The following is a 22,234-nucleotide window of genomic DNA, read 5'->3' as shown; positions in this document are numbered from 1 at the left end:
GAATTTTGTTTACTTACCGTAAATTCCTTTTCTTCTAGCTCCTATTGGGAGACCCAGCACCCGCCCCTGTTCCCTTCGGGCTGTTGTTCTGTTGTGTACACATGTGGTTCATGTTGAATTGTTCCTTTGGTTCATAGTTTCAGTTCTCCGAACATCCTTCGGATTGAATTTACCTTAGACCAATTTATAAGTTTCCTCCTTCCTGCTTTTGCACCAAAACTGAGGAGCCAGTGATGCACGGGAGGGTGTATAGGCAGAGGGGAGGGGTTACACTTTTTAAAGTGTAATACTTTGTGTGGCCTCCGGAGGCAGAAGCTATACACCCAATTGTCTGGGTCTCCCAATAGGAGCTAGAAGAAAAGGAATTTACGGTAAGTAAACAAAATTCCCTTCTTTTGACTGCGTTGTGCGTACTAAGGTTTGGTGGAAGAGGAATAATGATATGGGGTTATTTTTAAGGGTTTGACCTAGGCTCCTTAGTTCTATTGAAAGGAAGTCTTAAAGGGACTCTGTTAGCAGGTTTTTGCTACTTAATCTGAGAGGCGCATAATGTAGCAAAGATACCCTGATTTCAGTAATTATTATAGCGCCATTTATACCATGGCACTTTACAAGTGAAAAGGGGTATACATAAGAAAAACAAGTTCAATAATCATAAACAATACAAGGCACAGACTGGTACAGAAGGAGAGAGGATTCTGCCCATGAGAGGTTACTCTCTACAAGAGATGGGTGAGGATACAGTAGGTGAGGGTAGAGCTGGTCCTGCAGGCGTATAGTGGACTGATGGTTACTGCAGGTTGTAGGCTTGTCAGAACAGGTAGGTTTTCACAATCCTTTTGATGTTTCCATGGTAGGTGAAAGTCTGATGTGTTGCGGTAGAGGGTTCCAGAGTATGTGGGATGTATGGGAGAAATATTGTATGCAATTGTGGAAAGAAGTGATAAGATAGGAGGTGAGAAGAAGATCTTGTGAGGATTGAAGTTTACGTGCAGGAGGAGACAGTTTGTGGATGGCTTTGTATGTCATAGTTAGGGTTTTGAACTGGAGTCTTTCGGCAATGGGAAGCCAGTGAAGGGATTTTCAGAGTGGAAAGGCTGGGGATAGAGGTGAATTAGTCTTGCAGCATAGTTTAGGATTAGAGGGGTGCAAGAATGTTAGTAGGGAGATCGCAGAGCAGGAGGTTGCAGTAATCAAGGAGGGAGATGATGAAGGCATACACTAGTGTTATTGCAGAATCTTGGTTAAGGAATGTGCGGATACAGGAAATATTTTTGAATTTTAGTTGTCAGGTGCTTGAAAGGGTTTGAATGTATGATTTAAAATAGAGCCAAGTGTTACCCGAGGCAGCAACCTTGCATGAGTGAGGAGAGTGAGCAGCCATTCACTATGATGGATAGGTTTGTTGGGGAAGTTGAGTGAGATGGGGGAATGAGGATGAATTCTGTTTTGTCCACGTTAAGTTTTAGAAATCAAGCCAACATTGTGGGATTCTGGTTAGTAAGGAGTTGATATAGGGTCCAGGCAGGTATATCTGAGTATAAACAGCATAGAGATGATACTGAAAGCCGTAGGATTCTTATGACGTGTCCCAGAGCGAAGGTGTAGATGGAAAAGAAGAAGGGTCCAAGAACGGAACCTTGGGTGCCACTGACAGATAGGTAGCGATATGATTTTTTGACAAAATCACAGTTTTTATTAGCAGATTATAATTAGAAGACCAGTAAACCAGCAGGTTTATGTAGTCTTCCATATTCATGAGCTCTGTATAACCCTATCCCCACCAGCATCACTGATTGGCAGCTTTCTGTGTGCAATGTACATGAGCAGAAAGCTGCCAATAAGTGGTGTTGGAGGGCATATACAGAGCTCTAAATTCAGAGAATTGCAGATAAATGAAAATCTCAGCAAGCAGCCCAGTAAGTGAAACCTCGCTGTAATCAGGGTATCTACCTCTACATTATGCTGCTCTCAGATGGGGGAGCAAACGCCTGATGTCAGATTCCCTTTAATGCCTACCAACATAATTTGGACAACTGTATGCTTCTAACATTGTGGGCACAGTTTGAGGAAGGCCGTTCTCTGTATAAGTACGACTATGCCCCCGTGTACAAATCAAGGTCCATAAGGCATGGTTGGGTGAGTTTGGTGTTATAGAACTTTACTGGTCGCACAAACCTTGACCTTAATCCCACCTAACACTTTCTGATGAACTAGAACAGAGATTGCACGCCAGGCCATCTCCAACATCAGTGTCAGAGCGCACAAATGTTCTTCTGGATGAATGGGCAGAGATTCCCATGGACACACTCCAAAATCTTGTAAAAAGAATTCCCAGAAGGGTAGAAGCTGTCATGGCTGTGATGGGGAGGAGAGGGGGGGGCGTCAACTCCATAGTAATGGCTGAGGATTTGGAATGGGATGTAATAAACATTCCTGTAGGTATAATTTGTAGGTGGCCCAATTAGTCACAGGCCTTTAATATTAAATTGCTATTCCTCAGTGCTTATAGCTTTTTGTTACAATTATTTTCACTGCAGCAATTTTTATTGTAAATTTTATTTAGGTTATCTAGAGGAATTATTTTCAGTGTTGTGTTATAAATATGATGAAATTAAACTTAACGTTGTATTTTTTTTGCTAGATTTCAGAGAATTTTCACTGTGATTTGAACTCTGAAGCATTGAAACAAAATCTCCGAACTCATACACCCGTTGTGGCTCCTTCAAGCCAAGCAAGAAGTGCGATGTTCTCCATTACCTATCCTTCCCCAGATATCTTCCTAGTTGTTAAGGTAAGCATGAGGTACATAGGATAACTTGTATCTGTTTGCTTGCTTGTTGCCTTTTTGTTGTTACCTTCCTGCTCTTGCTTTACTCCTGAGTCTCTCATTGTCTATTCCTGTGTGTGTGTGTGTGTGTGTGTGTGTGTGTGTGTGTGTGTGTGTGTGTGTGTGTGTGTGTGTGTGCAGTATGTCAGATTTTTTGTTTTCCTTTGTCTGTCTTTATCGGTTTTCCATCACACTCCTGCCCTGTTCTTCCCTGTTGGGGGGTCGGGGTACCAGAGTAGTACTGGTCAGAAGTATAGCCAGGAATGGGACTTGGGCATCGCCACCATCTGGAGTAACCCTGAGGTTAAGGATGGCCTAGGCTCCCCAAGCATGAGGGACAGCATAGGAGCACCTGTCCCCTGCTATCTTAACAGTCACCTCGTGACAAAGTCCTGCTTCCATTGGGTGCTTTCTGCTGTCCGTGTGCACAGTGAAATGCATAGAGACATCACATGGACCTTATAGCCAATGTGATAGAATACATGGACCTATTAGGGTATGTGCACACAATGTCTTATTCGGGCTGGTCAACCCGGGAACCCTCCTGAAAAAGCTCTCAAAAGAGTGAACATTTGCATTTCTACATAAATCGACTTAATGTGCATATGTTCAGGCTTTTGAGCATTTTTTTTAAAGAGTAATAGTTGTTTTATATTTTATTTCATAAATCAATAGTACACAGGACAATAAGCAAGTTGGTAATACATCTTATCAGGCAAATCTGCTTCTTTCTCTTCCAGAATTGATCAGTCAGTATCAAAATTCTCAGTTCTGAGGTAAAATCTGTATTCAGTGAAGACTTTCCCATTACTGAGAGAGGAGATGGCCGTCACCACTGATAGGATTTTCTGTTTGTGGGAAGGGGAGGGATCATTTTTCCTCTATTTCCTCCTCTTGTCTCTTCATAGAATCTTATCTTGTCTTTATGTAAAAGAAAAATATGAAGAAAAACAAAAAAAAAAGAATCTTATTGGTCGTAACTGTTATCTTTGATAAGATTTATTACAAAGTTGCTTTTTTCATGTGTATAATTGATGTCTAGCAATAAAAACTTAGAGCAACAATTACTGTTTAAAGGGGTTGTCCACTACTCGCACAACCCCTTCGCATTGCCCATATTAAAATAGAAAAACATATACTATCCTCCCGTGCTGGCACCATTCCAGCAGTGCTGGCGCTCTCATTCCCGATGCTAATGTGAGGTTGTGACATCACCCAAGTCCTACGCCCAATCACCGCCGGCTTCACTGTCACCACCTTCGGATGTATGAGTAATCAACAGGAAGTGAGCGCTGCGGCTGGTCCCTCAATTCCCTTTAATTACTCAGACCGTGGGGAGAGAGAAGCCGGCGATGATTGGACGTGGGGCTCGCGGGATGCTGGAATTCTGCACAATCAGTTAATTTTGCTGGGAAATAACTGTTTCTCCTGCAAGCCTGTGCAATCGATTGTCGTGGCCACCCAGCTCTGCAATGGAACCAGCTGCATCCCAACTACATTAAAGGGAACCTGTCAAGTCCAATATGCACCCAGTACTGGGTGCATATTGCTAATCCCTGCCTAACCGTCCCTGTATCTGGTAGCAAGGATAAAGTAGATAAAAGTATTTCTAAAGATCTTATATCGTATCTTAATGAGCGAGGGGACTAGTCCCCTGGGCGTTCGTTCCCGTGCTAGTCAGCTGCATTAGCATGTTACTACGCCCCTGTGGGTGTGCTAACATGCTAATGAATGTGCAGCGTCAGAGGATGATCTTACCTCTCCGCCGCCATCGCTGCCCGATGCTGGATTTCAGCTCTGTGCGCAAGACCCCGGAGTTTGGGTCATGCACACTATGTAGCCGGGTATATGCGTCCTGGCTTCAAACTCATGTAGTGTGCATGACCGGAAGTCCGGGTTCAAGCGCACTGAGCCGAAATCCAGCGTCAAACGCAATGGCAGCGGAGAGGTGAGTGAGATTATCCTGTGACACTCTGTATTCATTAGTATGATAGCACACCAACAGGGATGTACTAACATGCTAATGGAGCCGACTAGCCAGGGGAACTAACGCCCAGGGGACTACTCCCTTTGCGCATTAGCATACGATATAAGATTTTTAGAAATGCTTCTTCTAAAGATCCCTTTATCTATGCTAGTGTATACAGAGATTAGCAATATGCACCCAGAACTGCTCGTGGTTCTGGGTGCATATTGGACCCGACAGGTTCCCTTTACCTTCTTGTGCGGGGGAGCAGTGAAAAGACTGCAGTAGTACAGGGCTGCTGCGAGTTCGACTGCAAGGCCTTCTCTTAGTGTGAATGCAGTCTTAAATTAGCAAATCTGTTAACAGCAACTTGATAAACGTGTTGTCCAGGATTTTTTTTAAAAAAATGTATAAGAACAAGAATGTTGAAAAAATAGAGTAATTCTGAATTACCTGTTAAATTGCATACAGTGTTAATTTTCCTCCCGCTGCTCTGGTAGCCCTGGTCGTGTTTTCTTTGCGGGTGCACTCATATACCATACAGCCATGTGACCACTAGGACTAATTAGTGGCCTTGTTGCTTTCATTCTTTACATGTAGCCATTACCGCTGGGAGCAGTGATTGGCTGCAGCAGCCGCGTAGATTTTGGACACATTTTCCTGGCTTGTTGCGGTACTGTTGGCGGAGTCCTCCCTCCTAATGAGCTGTGCTCCAGTGTGCCCCTAGCATGACCAGAGCAGATTTTTATCCCCTGGAAGTAAACAATGACGGTTCCTATTGAATGGCTATAAGAACAGATCTTTAAAAGTGCAAGTAGTTGGCGCGAAAAGCCTATTTTTACATTTCTGAAGCTTTTTATTGTACGAGTTATCTATAAATCCTGAAAGTGGAATACACCATGTAACTTTTGACATTCACTCCTAATTTACATCAAAGTGGTAATAAATCCTCCTTATATGAGATGTGACAGCTAAAGATGACCTTTAGTGGATTCATTCTGCTTTTGTCTTACAGATTGAAAAAGTTCTTCAACAAGGAGAAATCTCTGACTGTGCTGAGCCGTACATAGTGCTAAAAGATTCGGAGGGCGGAAAGGTATATATTATATCCTGATAATGCATGTAGGCTTACTAATAACTGGAAGGGGATAGATCACGTATTTAATTGTTTTATCCTGTGAATAGATATAATCTGTGTTTTTTTTCTTTGGAGGCACACGCTTCCTTCCTGTATTGCTATATCGACAGTGCAGCATCGTGTGTGTCTAATGACCACGGAAATTAAAAGGAGTGAATAGCAAGTGAAATGTCATAAATTATTACTATATCCAGGATATTAATGAGTACAGAAGTTACCAAGAGACCAAAGTGTGATAGGAGAGATGGACATCACCTTATCTTTGTGTACAGCAAGGACCAATAATCAGCAAAGTGAGGACGCTCATTCCTGATTATCGTCCCATGTAAATACGCCAGCAATCAGTGGATGGATGAATGCTTCACTGGTTGGCTAATTATAGCATTTAAATTGTCGTCGTCAATAGCTTGACGTGTTGAGTAGACATGGGATGTGCTGTCGACAGTATCCGTATGCGGACAGGCCTATTGTTTTTTTTAAACTCGTTTTATTGAAGGTTAAGTAAATCATTACATTGAGGGATAAATCAGCAAAATGTACAGTACAAGAAAAAAATACCTGTAAACTGGTTGATAATCAGAGTAATAAAGCATCAATAATCAAGTCAACGTCTATTACTTTCAGCATGGCCTTAGTACATTAAACATAACAAAGGTGTCAGCTCGCGAGGCATATCCATCCTGAGGCATAAAGCCCATGTTAACAAGGAACGTGCAACCCAGGTTTCAGGGACCTCATCATAATCCTGATACAGTATATCTTGGATCACATGTTTCTCCTTTCCTCTCACCGGGGCATTATTGATTATTATTGCAATAATACCGACTGTAGGTTATCAGCTAGGGAGCCGGGTGATCCTCCGGTCAAGGGCGATCCCAGCCATTTACCCCATATTTTGTCGAATTTATGTAATGAACCTCTTGTCTTATAAACAAATTGTTCTGACGGGATTATAGCATTTACCAATGCAATCCAAGAGGCTCTAGTTGGGGGATGAGTGCCCATCCAATTTAATATAATGCCCTTCCGGGCCAGAAACAATACCTTTTTTATTAATAAATTTTCATCTTGGGACCAGGAGTGTACATCCACCACCCCAAATAGACACAGAATTGGGCACAGAGCAACCCCTTTTTGAAGTATGGTGGAAAGAGTCGTTACAACCTCACTCCAATAGGAGAGAATGGCCCGGCAATCCCATATCATGTGCCAGAAATCAGCACCGTCTCTCCCGCATCTCGGACAACCCACCCCCACCAAATTATTCGCCTTTTTCATCTTGTTTAGTCTCTGGGGAGTGATATAACTCTGGTGTATTATATATAACTGAATCAGTCTATTATTAATTGCGGGAGAGACCAGCGTGTGGGATTCGACAATATCGTCCTACACTACATCATCAATTTCAGGAATCCTGGCACTCCACTTCTCCCGAATAGAAAGAGGACTGTTCATGGCCTTGGCCCGAGGACAGGCCTATTGTATTAATGATCATCCTCACGCCATACAGTTTTGAAGGCCGGTGTGAACGAGGCCATAAAAGAACGATTATGAGATGAAATCAGTCTGTTTAAAGGCCCAGTCACACACAACGACTTACCAGCGATCCCAAAAACGAGGCGACCTGATAGGGATCGCGGGTAAGTCGCTGGGAGGTCGCTGGTGAGATGTCACACAGTCAGACCTTTCCAACGACTCAGTAACGATACAGGTCGCAGTAGCGACCTGTATAACGATCTCAGCAGTCACTGTGACCCTGTCACACAGTGTCAAACACAGCGATGCGTCCTGCTCAGCAGGACATTGCCTTTGAAGAAAATGGCCTGGACCATTCTGCAATGACTAGAGATCTCACAGCAGGGGCCTGATCGCTGGTAGATGTCACATTGAATTGCTAGTCCTGGATATCACTTATCTACTACTTTAAATGCCTCTATTCTGTATATTTTTTGACTTGTATATTGTTTTTTTGCAGACAAAAGAAAAACTAGAAAAGCTTAAATCTCAAGCAGAAAACTTTTGCCAGCGCTTAGGAAGATACCGGATGCCATTTGCTTGGATACCGATTAGCCTCCAAAGTTGTATTAATGTTATGACTCTGGAAAGAGAATCCCTAGAATCAGAAAATGGGAATGGTATGTCCAAACTGTTTCATGGTATCTTGTTAAAACCGCAGTCATATGCACATATCTACACTTAAAATGTCCATGTTTTACAAAATGTGGCAACCATGGATGGATGTCCCGGGTCTTCCCTCTGGTGCGTTGGGTCAGGTTCACATTAGATCATCCGCGATTATGTTTGCAATGAAGAGAATTGTTTTGGAGCTAAGGGTCTGGCTAACCTATATGTTGTCATGAACTAAGGGGGTGCCTGGGGAGAGATTGAAAGGGATTGATTTGATGAGCAGGTGGGAGGGAGAGGGGCGGACATAAACAGGGATATACTATGTAGTGACGCGGCTGGCAAACAAATTTCAAGCTGGACACAGGCACTGTTGTTAAATCTAATCGTAATTTTTTTTAATTTGTGTTAATCTATGCAGTTAGGTTGTTTAACTGGGTTTTTTTTGGAAAATTAAAATAGTCATGTACATTTGTACGGAGGGAAGGTTTGTACCTTTTCAGAATATTACGACACTTAAATTTCTGTGTTATAAGTGTATACACGTCATGGACTGTCTATTGTTGTTTGCTCCGTACCAATACTGTATGTATGTAATGATCTGATTTTTTAAAAAAAGAAAAATGTCCATGTATTTTTACCTTCTTTACACAGGTAGGACACCCACAGCTGATCGGAGGTCCTCACTAGGGCCGTCAAGGAGAGGGAGCTCAATAGACGAAGGCTCAACATCACCATTTAAGCCCACAACCATTACACAAACCACTTTCTTTAAGCAGGTGAATGATATTTCTGTCTTGAGTATGCCTTATCTTGTATTGTAATGGGTCGTGTATTTGGTAGATATCAGCATACACATTCTCTTTCCATATGTAAAACCTCACATGTTCATGTTGTGCAAAAAAAATTGTTTAAAAGAACTGAAGTCCTCAGTGGTTGAAACCTTTTAATGGCCAACTGAAAAGATGGTAATAATTGCAAGCTTTCCAGACTGCTCAGGTCTCTTCTTCAGGCTCCGTATCTGAAGACACCTGCGTAGTCTGGAAAGCTTGCTATTATTACCATCTTTTCAGTTAGCCATTAAAAGGTATCAACCACTGAGGACTCTCAGTTCTTTTAAACAATTTTTTATCCCTACTGGCTAACACAGTACAAAGATATGTGTTACATGTTGTGCATGCATTTTTCAACCACTTTAACTTGAATTTTTTCCCATTCATTTGAATGGGTGAAAAATGCTGCAAAAGCGCTTAAAGAATTGGCATGCAGCAGCTGTAAATATGCAATGAAAACAGAATCCGCTTGTGCCAGAGATTTCAGAAGTTTCATTCACTTTTCTGAAGCTGTAAAATGCTGTGGTTTTTTTAAATAGGAATAAAAAAAAACACAGTAAAAATGCAACGTGTGAACAAGTCCTTAGGTCGGTCGTATACATAAGATTAAAGGGAATCTGTCCACAGGTTTTCTTTGTCGCTCCATTGGGAGACCCAGACAATTGGGTGTATAGCTTCTGCCTCCGGAGGCCACACAAAGCACTACACTTTAAAAAGTGTAACCCCTCCCCTCTGCCTATACACCCTCCCGTGCATCACGGGCTCCTCAGTTTTATGCTTTGTGTGGAAGGAGGCACACATCCACTCATGCTCCCATTTTAGTCAGCAGCAGCTGCTGATTTTATCGGTTGGAAGAAAAGAGGGCCCCCACAGGGCTCCCGGCATGCTCCCTTCTCACCCCACTAAGTCGGCGGTGCTGTTAAGGTTGAGTTACCCATTGCGGGTACAGAGGCTGGAGCCACATGCCGTTTTCCTTCACCATCCCTTAGAGGCTCTGGGAGAAGTGGGATCCTAACCGGTCATCCATTCACTGGGACTGGGCTCCCTCCGCAGCCCCTGTGGGAATCTGCCGGACAGGAGACTTGTATCATCAGGGACAGGGCCCTGCATCTAAAGGTACTCTGTGTCCCCATGGGGACGGTGCATGGAGCGCTCGTTTCACAGACGCTGCAGCTGCTGCTGGTTTTGTGACGACCGGGACTTCCGCGCCGACCGCGCCTGTTTGTCGGCCGCGGTATTAAATTTAGTCCCCAGCTTCATGCGGCCTAGTACCATAACTCCCGCCCTCGGGCCTGCCAGTCAGGGGTAAGGGCGGGACGGTCGACCTGACGTCGGCAGTGAGGGCTGGAGCATACTTTAGGTTTCCTCCCCCCCTCACTGATCACTGTGGGGCACCAGATTCCCGCACTTTACTAGTCGCCGCCCACGGCTCCCTCCTCCCCTGAGAGCTCCGGCAGCCATTTTTACAACACATTCTGTCGGTGGAGGATTTCAGGAACGAGCTCTGCAGCTCTGGGAGACCCAAGGCAGGGAATCTGGTGGACACACACCGCTTTGGGCAGTCGGTAAGCCACACCGGTCACCCGGTGCTGGTCCCCCTAGGGTGCCGAAGTATATATATATATATATTTGTATATATTTTCTCTGTTCGGCCGAGTTGTTTTGCTTTTGGCTATATACCCTCAGTGATCACTCTCCTAGGAGACAACAGCATGTCGTCCACAAGGAGCAAGGGCGCTAAGGCAAAGGGTTATTTTGCAACCTGTACCTCTTGTGCGGCTATGTTACCTGCAGGTTCCACCTACCCTCACTGTGAACAATGTTCGGCCCCTGTCGCACTGGCTCAGCCGGAGCCTCGGGCACTAGTGGGACCCTCGGCTCAGGCAGACCCGTCTGCTTCCCCTGTCCAGGTGGCAGGGACAGAGTTTGCAGTTTTTGCTGAGAAACTCTGAGTCACTTTCTCAATCCATGGCTCAGTCTATGGACATATGGTCTGCCAAGCTACTAGAAGCCTTGCAGTCCAGATCGGTCCTTACACAGGCCCCGGGCACTGTTGGATCATCGCCTCCAGGCCCCTCTCGGTCTGCGCCGCAGCGTGCTCCCGGGGTGGCCCCTAGGTCTCACGTGGAGGACTCCGGCACGGACCACAGTCCCAGACCGGCTAAGCGGGCTCGCTGGGAATCTTCCCCGACTTCCTCACGCTGCTCGGGGTCTCAGCTCGAGGACTCTCTGGAGGATGAGGCGGACGTCGCAGCTCAGGGCTCTGACCCTGACGTTGCTCTCAATCTTGATACACCTGAAGGGAACGCCATAGTAAATGACCTTATAGCGTCCATCAACCAGGTGCTAGATCTTTCTCCCCCAACTCCACCTATAGAGGAGTCGGCTTTGCAGCAGGAGAAACACCAGTTTAGGTTTCCCAAACGTACACGGAGTGCGTTTTTCGATCACTCTAACTTCAGAGATGCTGTCCAGAAGCACAGAGCATTTCTGGACAAGCGCTTTACTAAGCGCCTTAATGACACACGTTACCCCTTCCCCTCTGACATAGTTAAGGGTTGGGCTCAATGTCCAAAGGTGGATCCTCCAGTCTCTAGACTGGCGGCTAGATCTGTAGTATCAGTTGCAGATGGCTCATCGCTCAAGGATGCCACTGACAGGCAGATAGAGCTCCTGGTGAAATCCATCTATGAGGCCACGGGCGCGTCTTTTGTCCCGGCTTTTGCAGCCGTGTGGGCACTCCAAGCTATCTCAGCTTGTCTGTCTGAGATTAATGCGGTCACACGTACCTCTGCTCCGCAAGTTGCGTCTTTGACTTCTCAGGCGTCGGCTTTTTCGTCCTACGCCATGAACGCCATCCTGGACTCTGCTAGCCGTACAGCGGTAGCATCCGCTAATTCGGTGGCAGTCCGCAGGGCCATGTGGCTACTCGAATGGAAGGCAGACTCTGCTTCCAAGAAGTTCTTAACCGGTTTGCCGTTTTCTGACGACCGATTGTTTGGCGAGCGATTGGATGAAATTATTAAGGAATCCAAGGGAAAGGACTCGTCCTTACCCCAGTCCAAACCGAAGAGACCTCAGCAACGGAAAATACAATCGAGGTTTCGGTCCTTTCGGCCCTCAGCCAAGTCCCAATCCTCCTCGTCCAACAGGCCAGAGAAGGGCCAGAGGAACTCTTATGCGTGGCGGTCTAAGTCACGTCCCCAAAAAACCGCCGGAGGCACTGCCTCCAAGGCGGCCTCCTCATGACTTTCGGCCTCCCCAAACCGCATCCTCAGTCGGTGGCAGGCTCTCCCGCTTTTGCGACGCCTGGTGGCCACATGTCCAAGACCGATGGGTGAGAGACATTCTGTCTCACGGTTACAGGATAGAGTTCAGCTCTCGTCCTCCGACTCGTTTCTTCAGAACATCTCCGCCCCCATCTCGGGCCGGCGCACTTTTTCAGGCTGTGGGCGTCCTGAAGTCAGAAGGAGTGGTGATTCCCGTTCCCCCTCAGGAACATGGTCACGGTTTCTACTCCAACTTGTTCGTGGTGCCAAAGAAGGACGGATCATTCCGTCCCGTTCTGGACCTCATACTGCTCAACAGGCATGTGAGCACCAGAAGGTTTCGGATGGAATCTCTCCACTCGGTCATCACTTCGATGTCACAAGGAGACTTCCTAGCATCAATCGACATCAAGGATGCTTATCTCCATGTGCCGATCGCACCCGAGCATCAACGCTTCCTGCGTTTCGCCATCGGGGACGAACACCTTCAGTTCGTGGCACTGCCTTTCGGCCTGGCGACAGCCCCACGGGTCTTCACCAAGGTCATGGCATCCGTTGTGGCAGTCCTACACTCTCAGGGCCACTCGGTGATCCCTTACTTAGACGATTTCCTAGTCAGGGCACCCTCCCGGGTGGCGTGTCAACACAGCCTGACCGTCGCTCTGGAGACTCTCCAGCGGTTCGGGTGGATCATCAACTTCCCAAAGTCCAAGTGGACACCGACCCAATCACTGACTTACCTCGGGATGGAGTTTCATACTCTCTCAGCGATAGTCAAGCTACCGCTGGACAAACAGCTTCCGCTGCAGACAGGGGTGCAATCTCTTCTTCGGGGCCAGTCACACCCCTTGAGGCGCCTCATGCACTTCCTGGGGAAGATGGTGGCAGCAATGGAGGCAGTCCCCTTCGCGCAGTTTCATCTGCGCCCACTCCAATGGGACATTCTCCGCAAATGGGACAGGAGGTCGACGTCCCTCGACAGGAACGTCTCTCTTTCCCTTGCAGCCAAAACCTCTCTTCAGTGGTGGCTTCTTCCCACTTCTCTGTCGCAGGGAAAATCCTTCCTGCCCCCATCCTGGGCTGTAGTCACGACGGACGCGAGTCTGTCAGGGTGGGGAGCAGTTTTTCTCCACCACAGGGCTCAGGGAACCTGGACTCCGACAGAGTCCTCCCTTCAGATCAATGTTCTGGAGATAAGGGCAGTGTATCTAGCCCTAAAGGCGTTCCATCGGTGGCTGGAGGGCAGGCAGATCCGCATACAGTCGGACAACGCCACGGCGGTCGCGTACATCAACCACCAGGGCGGCACGCGCAGCCGTCAAGCCTTCCAGCGGATTCTGCTGTGGGCGGAGGCCACAGCCTCCACCATCTCCGCAGTTCACATCCCGGGCGTAGAAAACTGGGAAGCAGACTTTCTCAATCGTCAGGGCATGGATGCGGGGGAATGGTCTCTTCACCCAGACGTGTTTCGAGAGATCTGTCGCCGCTGGGGAACGCCGGACGTCGATCTCATGGCGTCACGGCACAACAACAAAGTCCCGGCATTCATGGCACGGTCTCAAGATCACAGAGCTCTGGCGGCGGACGCATTAGTTCAGGATTGGTCGCAGTTTCGACTGCCTTATGTATTTCCTCCTCCGGCGATGCTGCCCAGAGTGCTGCGCAAAATCAGGTCCGACTGTTGTCGCGCCATTCTCGTCGCTCCAGATTGGCCGAGGCGGTCGTGGTACCCGGATCTGTGGCATCTCACGGTGGGTCAACCGTGGGCTCTCTCAGACCGCCCAGACTTGCTGTCACAAGGGCCGTTTTTCCATCTGAATTCTGTGGCCCTCAACCTGACTGTGTGGCCATTGAGTCCTGGCTCCTAGCGTCCTCAGGGTTATCTCAAGATGTCATTGCCACCATCAGACAGGCCAGGAAACCAACGTCCGCCAAGATCTATCACAGGTCTTGGAGGATCTTCTTATCCTGGTGCTCTGATAATGGTTTTGCTCCCTGGCCTTTTCCCTTACCCACTTTTCTTTCATTCCTTCAATCCGGAATGGACAAGGGTTTGTCTCTCGGCTCTCTCAAGGGACAAGTATCGGCGCTATCCGTATTTTTTCAAAAGCGTCTAGCCAGGCTTCCGCAGGTCCGCACGTTCCTGCAGGGAGTTTACCACATAGTCCCACCTTACAAGCGTCCGCTGGAACCCTGGGACCTTAACAGGGTGCTAACGGCTCTTCAGAAACCACCTTTCGAGCCGCTGCGGGATGTCTCTTTATCACGTCTTTCGCAGAAGGTGGCATTTCTAGTGGCAGTTACATCGCTCCGTAGAGTGTCGGAGCTGGCAGCACTATCATGCAAAGCCCCCTTCCTGGTTTTTCACCAGGATAAGGTGGTTCTGCGTCCTGTTCCGGAATTTCTCCCTAAGGTGGTATCTCCTTTTCATCTCAATCAGGATATCTCCTTACCTTCATTTTGCCCTAATCCAGTTCACCAATGTGAAAAGGATTTGCACTCATTAGATCTGGTGAGAGCACTCCGGTTCTACGTGTCTCGCACGGCGCCCCTGCGCCGTTCTGATGCGCTCTTTGTCCTTGTTGCTGGCCAGCGTAAGGGTTCGCAGGCTTCCAAGTCAACCTTGGCTCGGTGGATCAAGGAACCGATTCTTGAAGCCTACCGTTCTTCTGGGCTTCCGCTTCCTTTGGGGCTGAAAGCCCATTCTACCAGAGCCGTGGGTGCGTCCTGGGCATTGCGGCACCGGGCTACGGCTCAGCAGGTGTGTCAGGCAGCTACCTGGTCTAGTCTGCACACTTTCACGAAACACTATCAGGTGCATACCTATGCTTCGGCAGACGCCAGTCTAGGTAGGCGAGTCCTTCAGGCGGCGGTTGCCCACCTGTAAGAGGGGGCCGTTTCGGCTCTTTTTATTGAGGTATTCTTTTACCCACCCAGGGACTGCTTTTGGACGTCCCAATTGTCTGGGTCTCCCAATGGAGCGACAAAGAAGAAGGGAATTTTGTTTACTTACCGTAAATTCCTTTTCTTCTAGCTCCTATTGGGAGACCCAGCACCCGCCCCTGTTCCCTTCGGGCTGTTTGTTCTTTTGTGTACACATGTTGTTCATGTTGAATCGTTTCTTTTGGTTCATGGTTTTCAGTTCTCCGAACATCCTTCGGATTGAATTTACCTTAGACCAATTTGTAAGTTTCCTCCTTCCTGCTTTTGCACCAAAACTGAGGAGCCCGTGATGCACGGGAGGGTGTATAGGCAGAGGGGAGGGGTTACACTTTTTAAAGTGTAGTGCTTTGTGTGGCCTCCGGAGGCAGAAGCTATACACCCAATTGTCTGGGTCTCCCAATAGGAGCTAGAAGAAAAGGAATTTACGGTAAGTAAACAAAATTCCCTTCTTTTCCACCTAATCTAAGATTAGCATAATTAAGAGATCGTAGACCCTTATTCCAGCGATGTGTCACTTACTGGGCTGCTTAGTGTAGTTTTGATTAAAATCACTTGGTAATCAGCAGGAGATTATCATTAGAGGACTACTTGTCATGCTGGCAGGTAGTCCAGCATATTCATGAGCTCTGTACAACCCCATCACTGATTGGCAGATTTTTATGTGCACTATAGATGGGTAAAAAATAACTGGTAGATCTGCAGCAGAAAAAACAGTATTTTATCAAAATGACAGCAAACAACTCAGTAAGTGACACATCACTGGAATCAAGGTCTCTGTCTCCAATTAATGTTTCTGTTAGATTTCATAACAAAAACCTGGTGACAGATTCCCTTTAATGCCAGACAAATATACTACAGTTACTTCTCCTGAACCATAAATATGTACTCACGGGACGGGCAAGCGTCCATGTTTCTTTAATACTGCTCTGGTTGGCGATCAACTTGTATGTTCTATAATGCAACCAAAGCAAATATGATTCCAACTCCGCCATCGGTTATTTTATAAGTATTCTAGGGGCCTCTCTGTGCATACTCTACCTTAGAGCGCACTAATGGAACATGTGAGGAAAGCATTAGGCTTTGATCTCCATGGTATTATGACAGGGAAATTCTCCTTTCAGCTTAATGTCAAAAAACCTCGCCGTCCTATTAAAAGTAATACAGTTAGATGATACTCATCTTTCACAGTTCAAACCATCTGTCTCCACCACTACTTCAGTGATTGTTTATAGGCAGCAATGGTGACACAGCGCTGCAGCTAATCACTAGACTCAGCGGAATTCCCAATGTGAATAGTACCTAGTGATGGGTAGCAGTGCTGTGGATGTGACATCACCGCTGCAGACTATAAACAATCAGCAGTGAAAACGCAAAACTGGACCCTGGGAGGATTAGTAACAGCTAGTTTTTTCTTTAATAAGGGGATGAAGATTTTGCACAGAAAGTTGATAGAAAACCCCTTTAAGTTCTGCTACATAAAAAAAGGGTATTCTAAAGTTGTCTCTTGAGCAGCTCAGTTTGTAGCCTCTTCACTTGTTGGTTGAGTGGAAGTTCTGCTCAGTTTCCTTCTGCTGCTGTCAGTGTTGTGCAGTGTACACTGATATCACTATATTTACAACTAGCTGTACTACCCGGCTTCGCCCGGGTTAATAACTGCTGTTAACAAAATAGAATGTATTAACAAAAATGTATTCTGCACACAAAAAACACAAAACAAATAGATATAAATGTAATTATAATGTCTGTCTCCCCCTCTGTATATATCTCTCTGTCTCTCTCTTTGTCTGTCTGTCTCTTTCTCCGTCTTTCCCTGTCTCTCTTTCCCTGTCTCTCTTTCCCTGTCTCTCTTTCCCTGTCTCTCTTTCCCTGTCTCTTTCCCTGTCTGTCTCTTTCCCTCTCTTTCCCTGTCTGTCTCTTTCCCTGTGTCTGTCTCTTTGTCTGTCTCTTTACATGTCTTTGTCTCTTACCCTGTCTGTCTCTATCCCTCTCTTTCCCTGTCTGTTTTTTTGTCTGTGTCTGTCTCTTTACCTGTCTGTCTGTCTCTTAACCTGTCTCTCTCTTTCCCTCTCTTTGTGTCTGTCTCTTACCCTGTCTGTGTATGCCTCTTTCCCTGTCTGTGTCTGTCTCTTTCCCTGGCTGCATTGTGACACGCCAACATTTCATTTAAGGGCGTGGCTGCGCATTCTTCTGAGGTTCTGGCTGCACTGTGGCTCCCAGCTCCATTCGCTTTAATGTAGGCATGTTTTTTGGTGAATAACTGTAAAGCGCAGGGTTAAAATTTCCCCTCAAAACATAGCCTATGACGCTCTCGGATTCCAGAAGTGTGAGTGTGCAAAATGTTGTGGCTGTAGCTGCGACGGTGCAGATGCCAATCCCGGACACACACAGACAGACACACATTCAGCTTTATATATTAGATACGCCACAAAAGTGAGTGCACCTCTCACATTTTTGTATTTTTTTATTTTATATTTTCATGGGACAACACTCAAGATATGACACTTTGATACAATGTACACTAGTATATAAACACAGCCATTAATGTCAAAACCACTGGCAACAAAAGGGAGTACAGCCCTTTGTGAAAATAGTCAAATTGTGCCCAAAGTTTCAATATTTTGTGTGGCCACCATTATTTTCAAGCACTGCCTTAACATAGCATGGAATTCACTAGAGCTTGAAAGGAGCCACTGGAATCCTCTTTCCTTCCTCCATGACAACACTAAGGAGCTGGTGGATGTTCGACACCTTTTGCTCCTCCACCTTACATTTGAGGATGTCTCAAAAATGTTCACTAGGATTTAGGTCTGGAGAAGATTGGTTAGTTAAGCACCTTTACTATCAGTTTCTTTAGCAAGGCAGTGATCATGGCGGTGTGTTAGGTGTCGTTATCATGTTGCAATATTGCCCTGTGGCCCAGTTTCAGAAGGAATCATGCTCTGCTTTGGTATGTCACAGTACATATTGGCATTCATGGTTCCCTCAACGTACTATAGCTGCCCACAACTGTCAGCACTCATGCAGCCCCAAACCATGACAACCACACCACCATGCTTGACTGTAGGCAAGACACAATTGTCTTTGTACTCCTCACCTGTCTGTCCCCACACATGCTGACATCATCTGAACCAAATAGGTTTATTTTGGTCTCATCAGACCACATGACATGGTTCCAGTAATCCATTTCATTAGTTTGATTGTCTTCAGCAAACGGTGGACTTTCTTTTGCATCTTCTTTAGAAGAGTCTTCCTTCTGGCACAATTGACATGCAGACCAATTTGAAGCAGTATGCAGCATATGGTCTGAGTACTGCCAGGCTGACCCCCCCTACACCACACATACCCTTTTAACTTCTGCAGCAATGCTGGCAGCACTCATGCTTCTATTTTGAAAAGACAACCTCTGTATATAATACTGAGCACGTGCACTTAGCTTCTTTGGTCAACCATGGCAATGTTTGTTCTAAGTGGAATCTGTCTTGTTAAACTGCTGTATGGTTTTGGCCACCGTGCTGCAGCTTAGTTTCAGGGTGTTGTCAATCTTTTTACAGCCTACATTTTTATGTACAGCAACAATTTGTTTTTTTTCAGTTCCTCAGAGAATTACTTGTCCTGAGCTGCCATGTTGAACTTCAAGTGACCAGTATGAGCGAGTGTGAGAGAGAGAACACTAAAATCTTACACACTTGCAACAACCTTCACACCTGAGACTTTGTAACATTAATGAGACAAATAAGGCTAAGTTCACATTTCCGTTGTTTTGCATCAGTCACATGCGTTGCTTGACGCATGTGACTGATGCATTGTACAACGGATGACAAAGAAAAGAATTTCATTGTCGGACTCAGTTGTGTTCGGGGGGCGGAGTTCGGGGGGCGGAGTTCGGGGGCGGAGCTGAGGACGTCAGTGCCGCGGTCTGCATGGCTGGGGACAGGTGAGTGAGTGTGTGTGTGTGTCTACATGCGTGTGTACATGCGGGAGGGGACGGAGTGCGAGGGGGGACAGAGCCGAGCGGGGCCGTGGAGCTGAGGACGTCAGTGCCGCGGGGACTGCAGGGCTGGGGACAAGTGAGTGTGTGTGTGTGTGAGAGTGTGAGTGTGTGTGTGTGTGAGTGTACACATGCGGAGTGCGGGAGGGGGCGGAGCCGAGTGGTGAAGTGTCGGCCTCCGTGTGCACTGTATCCAGGGTAAATATCGGGTAACTAAAAGCAAAGCACTTTTCTTTGTCGCTCTATTGGGAGACCCAGACAATTGGGTGTATAGGCTATGCCTCCGGAGGCCGCACAAAGTATTACACTCAAAAGTGTTAAGCCCCTCCCCTTCTGCCTATACACCCCCCGTGCTCCCACGGGCTCCTCAGTTTTTTGCTTTGTGCGAAGGAGGTCAGACACGCACGCACAGCTCCACAGATTGGTCAGCAGCAGCTGCTGACCATGTCGGATGGAAGAAAAGTGGGCCCATATAGGGCCCCCAGCATGCTCCCTTCTCACCCCACTCTTGTCGGCGGTGTTGTAAGGTTGAGGTATCCATTGCGGGTACGGAGGCTGGAGCCCACATGCTGTTTTCCTTCCCCATCCCCCTCAGGGCTCTGGTGGAAGTGGGATCCTATCGGTCTCCAGGCACTGAGACCGTGCTTCATCCACAACTCCTGTGGAGCCTGCTGGATAGGAGCCGGGTATCGTTCAGGGACATGGCCCTGCTACTTGGAGGTACTCTGTGTCCCCGTGGGGACCGCGCACAGCAACACTCCAGCTTTGCTGGGTGTGCTAGTGCACCGGGGACCGCGGCGCTGACCGGGTTAATATGTGCCATTACACACTCAGCGTTGCTGAGTGTGTTTATGTATAGGGACTGCCGCACTGACCGCCGCTGCCATGGAAACACTGCGGCGCGGCTGGGACTTGTAGTGCGCCGGGGACTTCCACGCCGGCCGCGCTTTTACGGCGGCCGCGTTTATTACTAGAGTCCCCGGCTTTTTGCGGCCTAGTTTCCTTTCCTCCCGCCCACAGCCCTGACAGGCAGGGGAAGGGCGGGACGCTGCACAGAACGAGCAGCACTGAGGGCTGGAGCATGCTTTGCATACTCCACTCCCCTCACTGTGCACAGTGCAGGCACCAGTTCCCGCTCTTTCTGGGTCACGCCCACGGCTCCCTCCTCTCCTCAGGACGCATTCCTGTCAGCTCCTCGGACGCTGCAGAGGGGGACAAAATCTGGGAGACCCAGGCAGGGACTCTGGTGGCCTCACAACCGCTTTAAGCGGGTGGTAAGCAGCACCTGTGGTGCTAGCCACATTGTGCAGTAGTGTAACATTATATGTTTATTTTACACTGTATAGTGCACAGTTGATTTCTGGCTATATACCCTATTGTGTTGCTCAGGGAAGATAATAGTATGGCGCCCACGAAAGGCAGGGGTGCCAAAACACAGGCTTATTATGTTGCCTGCGCCGCATGTACGACCCCGCTACCGGCAGGTTCCACTGACCCTCATTGTGTGCACTGTTCGGCCCCTGTGGCTCTTACTCAGCCAGAGCCTCTGCTAGGGGGGGCCCAGGGGGAGCCACCTGCTAACACTGTTCAGGTGACAGGTTTGGAGTTTGCAAAACTCTCTGAGACTATGGCTAAGATACTGGAAGCCTTGCAGTCAGACCGGTATCTCAGCACAGGGACTCTGTTGAATCTTTGTTCCCTGGCCCACCTCAGCTGGACCAACAATGTCCTCCTGGGGTGTCTCATGGATCCCAGGCTGAGGGTTCTGACACAGACCCCGGCCCCAGACCGACTAAGCGAGCTCGCTTAGATTTTCCCTCGACATCATCATATTGTTCAGGGTCTCAGCGAGGGGAATCTCTGGTTGATGACGCGGATGTAGCTGATCAGGATTCTGATCCTGAGGCCGCTCTCAATCTTGATACTCCGGACGGGGACGCCATAGTGAACGACCTTATTGCGTCCATCAATCGTATGTTGGATATTTCTCCCTCAGCTCCTCCGGCGGAGGAGTCGGCTTCCCAGCAGGAGAAATTCCGTTTCAGGTTTCCCAGGCGTACACCGAGTATGTTTCTGGACCACTCTGATTTCAGAGAGGCAGTCCAGAATCTCCATGCTTGTCCAGATAAGCGTTTTTCTAAGCGCCTTAAGGATACACGTTATCCCTTTCCCCCTGACGTGGTCAAGGGTTGGACTCAGTGTCCCAAAGTGGATCCTCCAATCTCCAGACTGGCAGCTAGATCCATACTTGCAGTGGAAGATGGGGCTTCACTCAAAGATGCCACTGACAGGCAGATGGAGCTCTGGTTGAAATCCATCTATGAAGCTATCGGCGCTTCTTTTGCCCCAGCATTCGCAGCCGTATGGGCGCTACAAGCTATCTCAGCAGGTCAAGCGCAAATTGACGCAGCCACACGCACGTCCGCGCCACAGGTGGCGTCCATAACCACTCAGACGTCGGCATTTGCGTCTTACGCTATTAATGCTGTCCTGGACTCTGCGAGCCGTACGGCGGTTGCAGCCGCCAATTCGGTGGTACTCCGCAGGGCCTTGTGGCTACGGGAATGGAAGGCAGATTCTGTTTCCAAAAAGCGCTTAACCAGTTTGCCAATTTCTGGCGAACGATTGTTTGGCGAGTGTTTGGATGAAATCATCAAACAATCCAAGGGAAAGGATACATCCTTACCCCAGCCCAAACCGAACATACCCCAACAGAGGAAGGGGCAGTCGAGGTTTCGGTCCTTTCAGGGCGCGGGCAGGTCCCAATTCTCCTCGTCCAAAAGGCCTCAGAAGGATCAAAGGAACTCTGATGCATGGCGGTCTAAGTCACGTCCTAAACAGACCACCGGAGGTGCCGCTACCAAAGCGGCTTCCTCATGACTTTCGGCATCCTCACTCCGCATCCTCGGTCGGTGGCAGGCTCTCCCGCTTTTGCGACACCTGGCTGCCACGGGTAAAAGACCGTTGGGTGAGAGACATTCTGTCTCACGGTTACAAGATAGAGTTCACCTCTCGTCCCCCGACTCGATTCTTCAGGTCATCCCCGCCTCCCGAGCGAGCCGAGGCTCTTCTTCAGGCGCTGGGCATTCTGAAGGCAGAAGGAGTGGTGGTCCCTGTTCCTCTTCAGCAACAGGGCCACGGTT

At 47.8% G+C, this 22,234-nt stretch overlaps 1 protein-coding gene across 3 annotated transcripts in view; it reads left to right on the top strand.

Annotated features, from left to right (window-relative positions):
• Nucleotides 1-22,234, top strand: part of DOCK8 (dedicator of cytokinesis 8) — a 360,169-nt gene that overhangs the window by 139,920 nt on the left and 198,015 nt on the right. For all 3 annotated transcript variants that reach the window (XM_075317756.1, XM_075317746.1, XM_075317764.1), the window contains 4 exons: nt 2,645-2,794; nt 5,812-5,892; nt 7,910-8,069; nt 8,713-8,837. In XM_075317756.1, the coding sequence (XP_075173871.1) occupies nt 2,645-2,794; nt 5,812-5,892; nt 7,910-8,069; nt 8,713-8,837 (516 nt within the window). The remainder of the gene's footprint in view (nt 1-2,644; nt 2,795-5,811; nt 5,893-7,909; nt 8,070-8,712; nt 8,838-22,234) is intronic.

The sequence above is a fragment of the Anomaloglossus baeobatrachus genome, chromosome 1 (assembly GCF_048569485.1).
Source record: "Anomaloglossus baeobatrachus isolate aAnoBae1 chromosome 1, aAnoBae1.hap1, whole genome shotgun sequence".
Classification (NCBI taxonomy): domain Eukaryota; kingdom Metazoa; phylum Chordata; class Amphibia; order Anura; family Aromobatidae; genus Anomaloglossus; species Anomaloglossus baeobatrachus.
The sequence above is the reverse complement of the archived record's forward strand: the minus strand, read 5'-3'. Positions and strand labels throughout refer to the sequence as shown.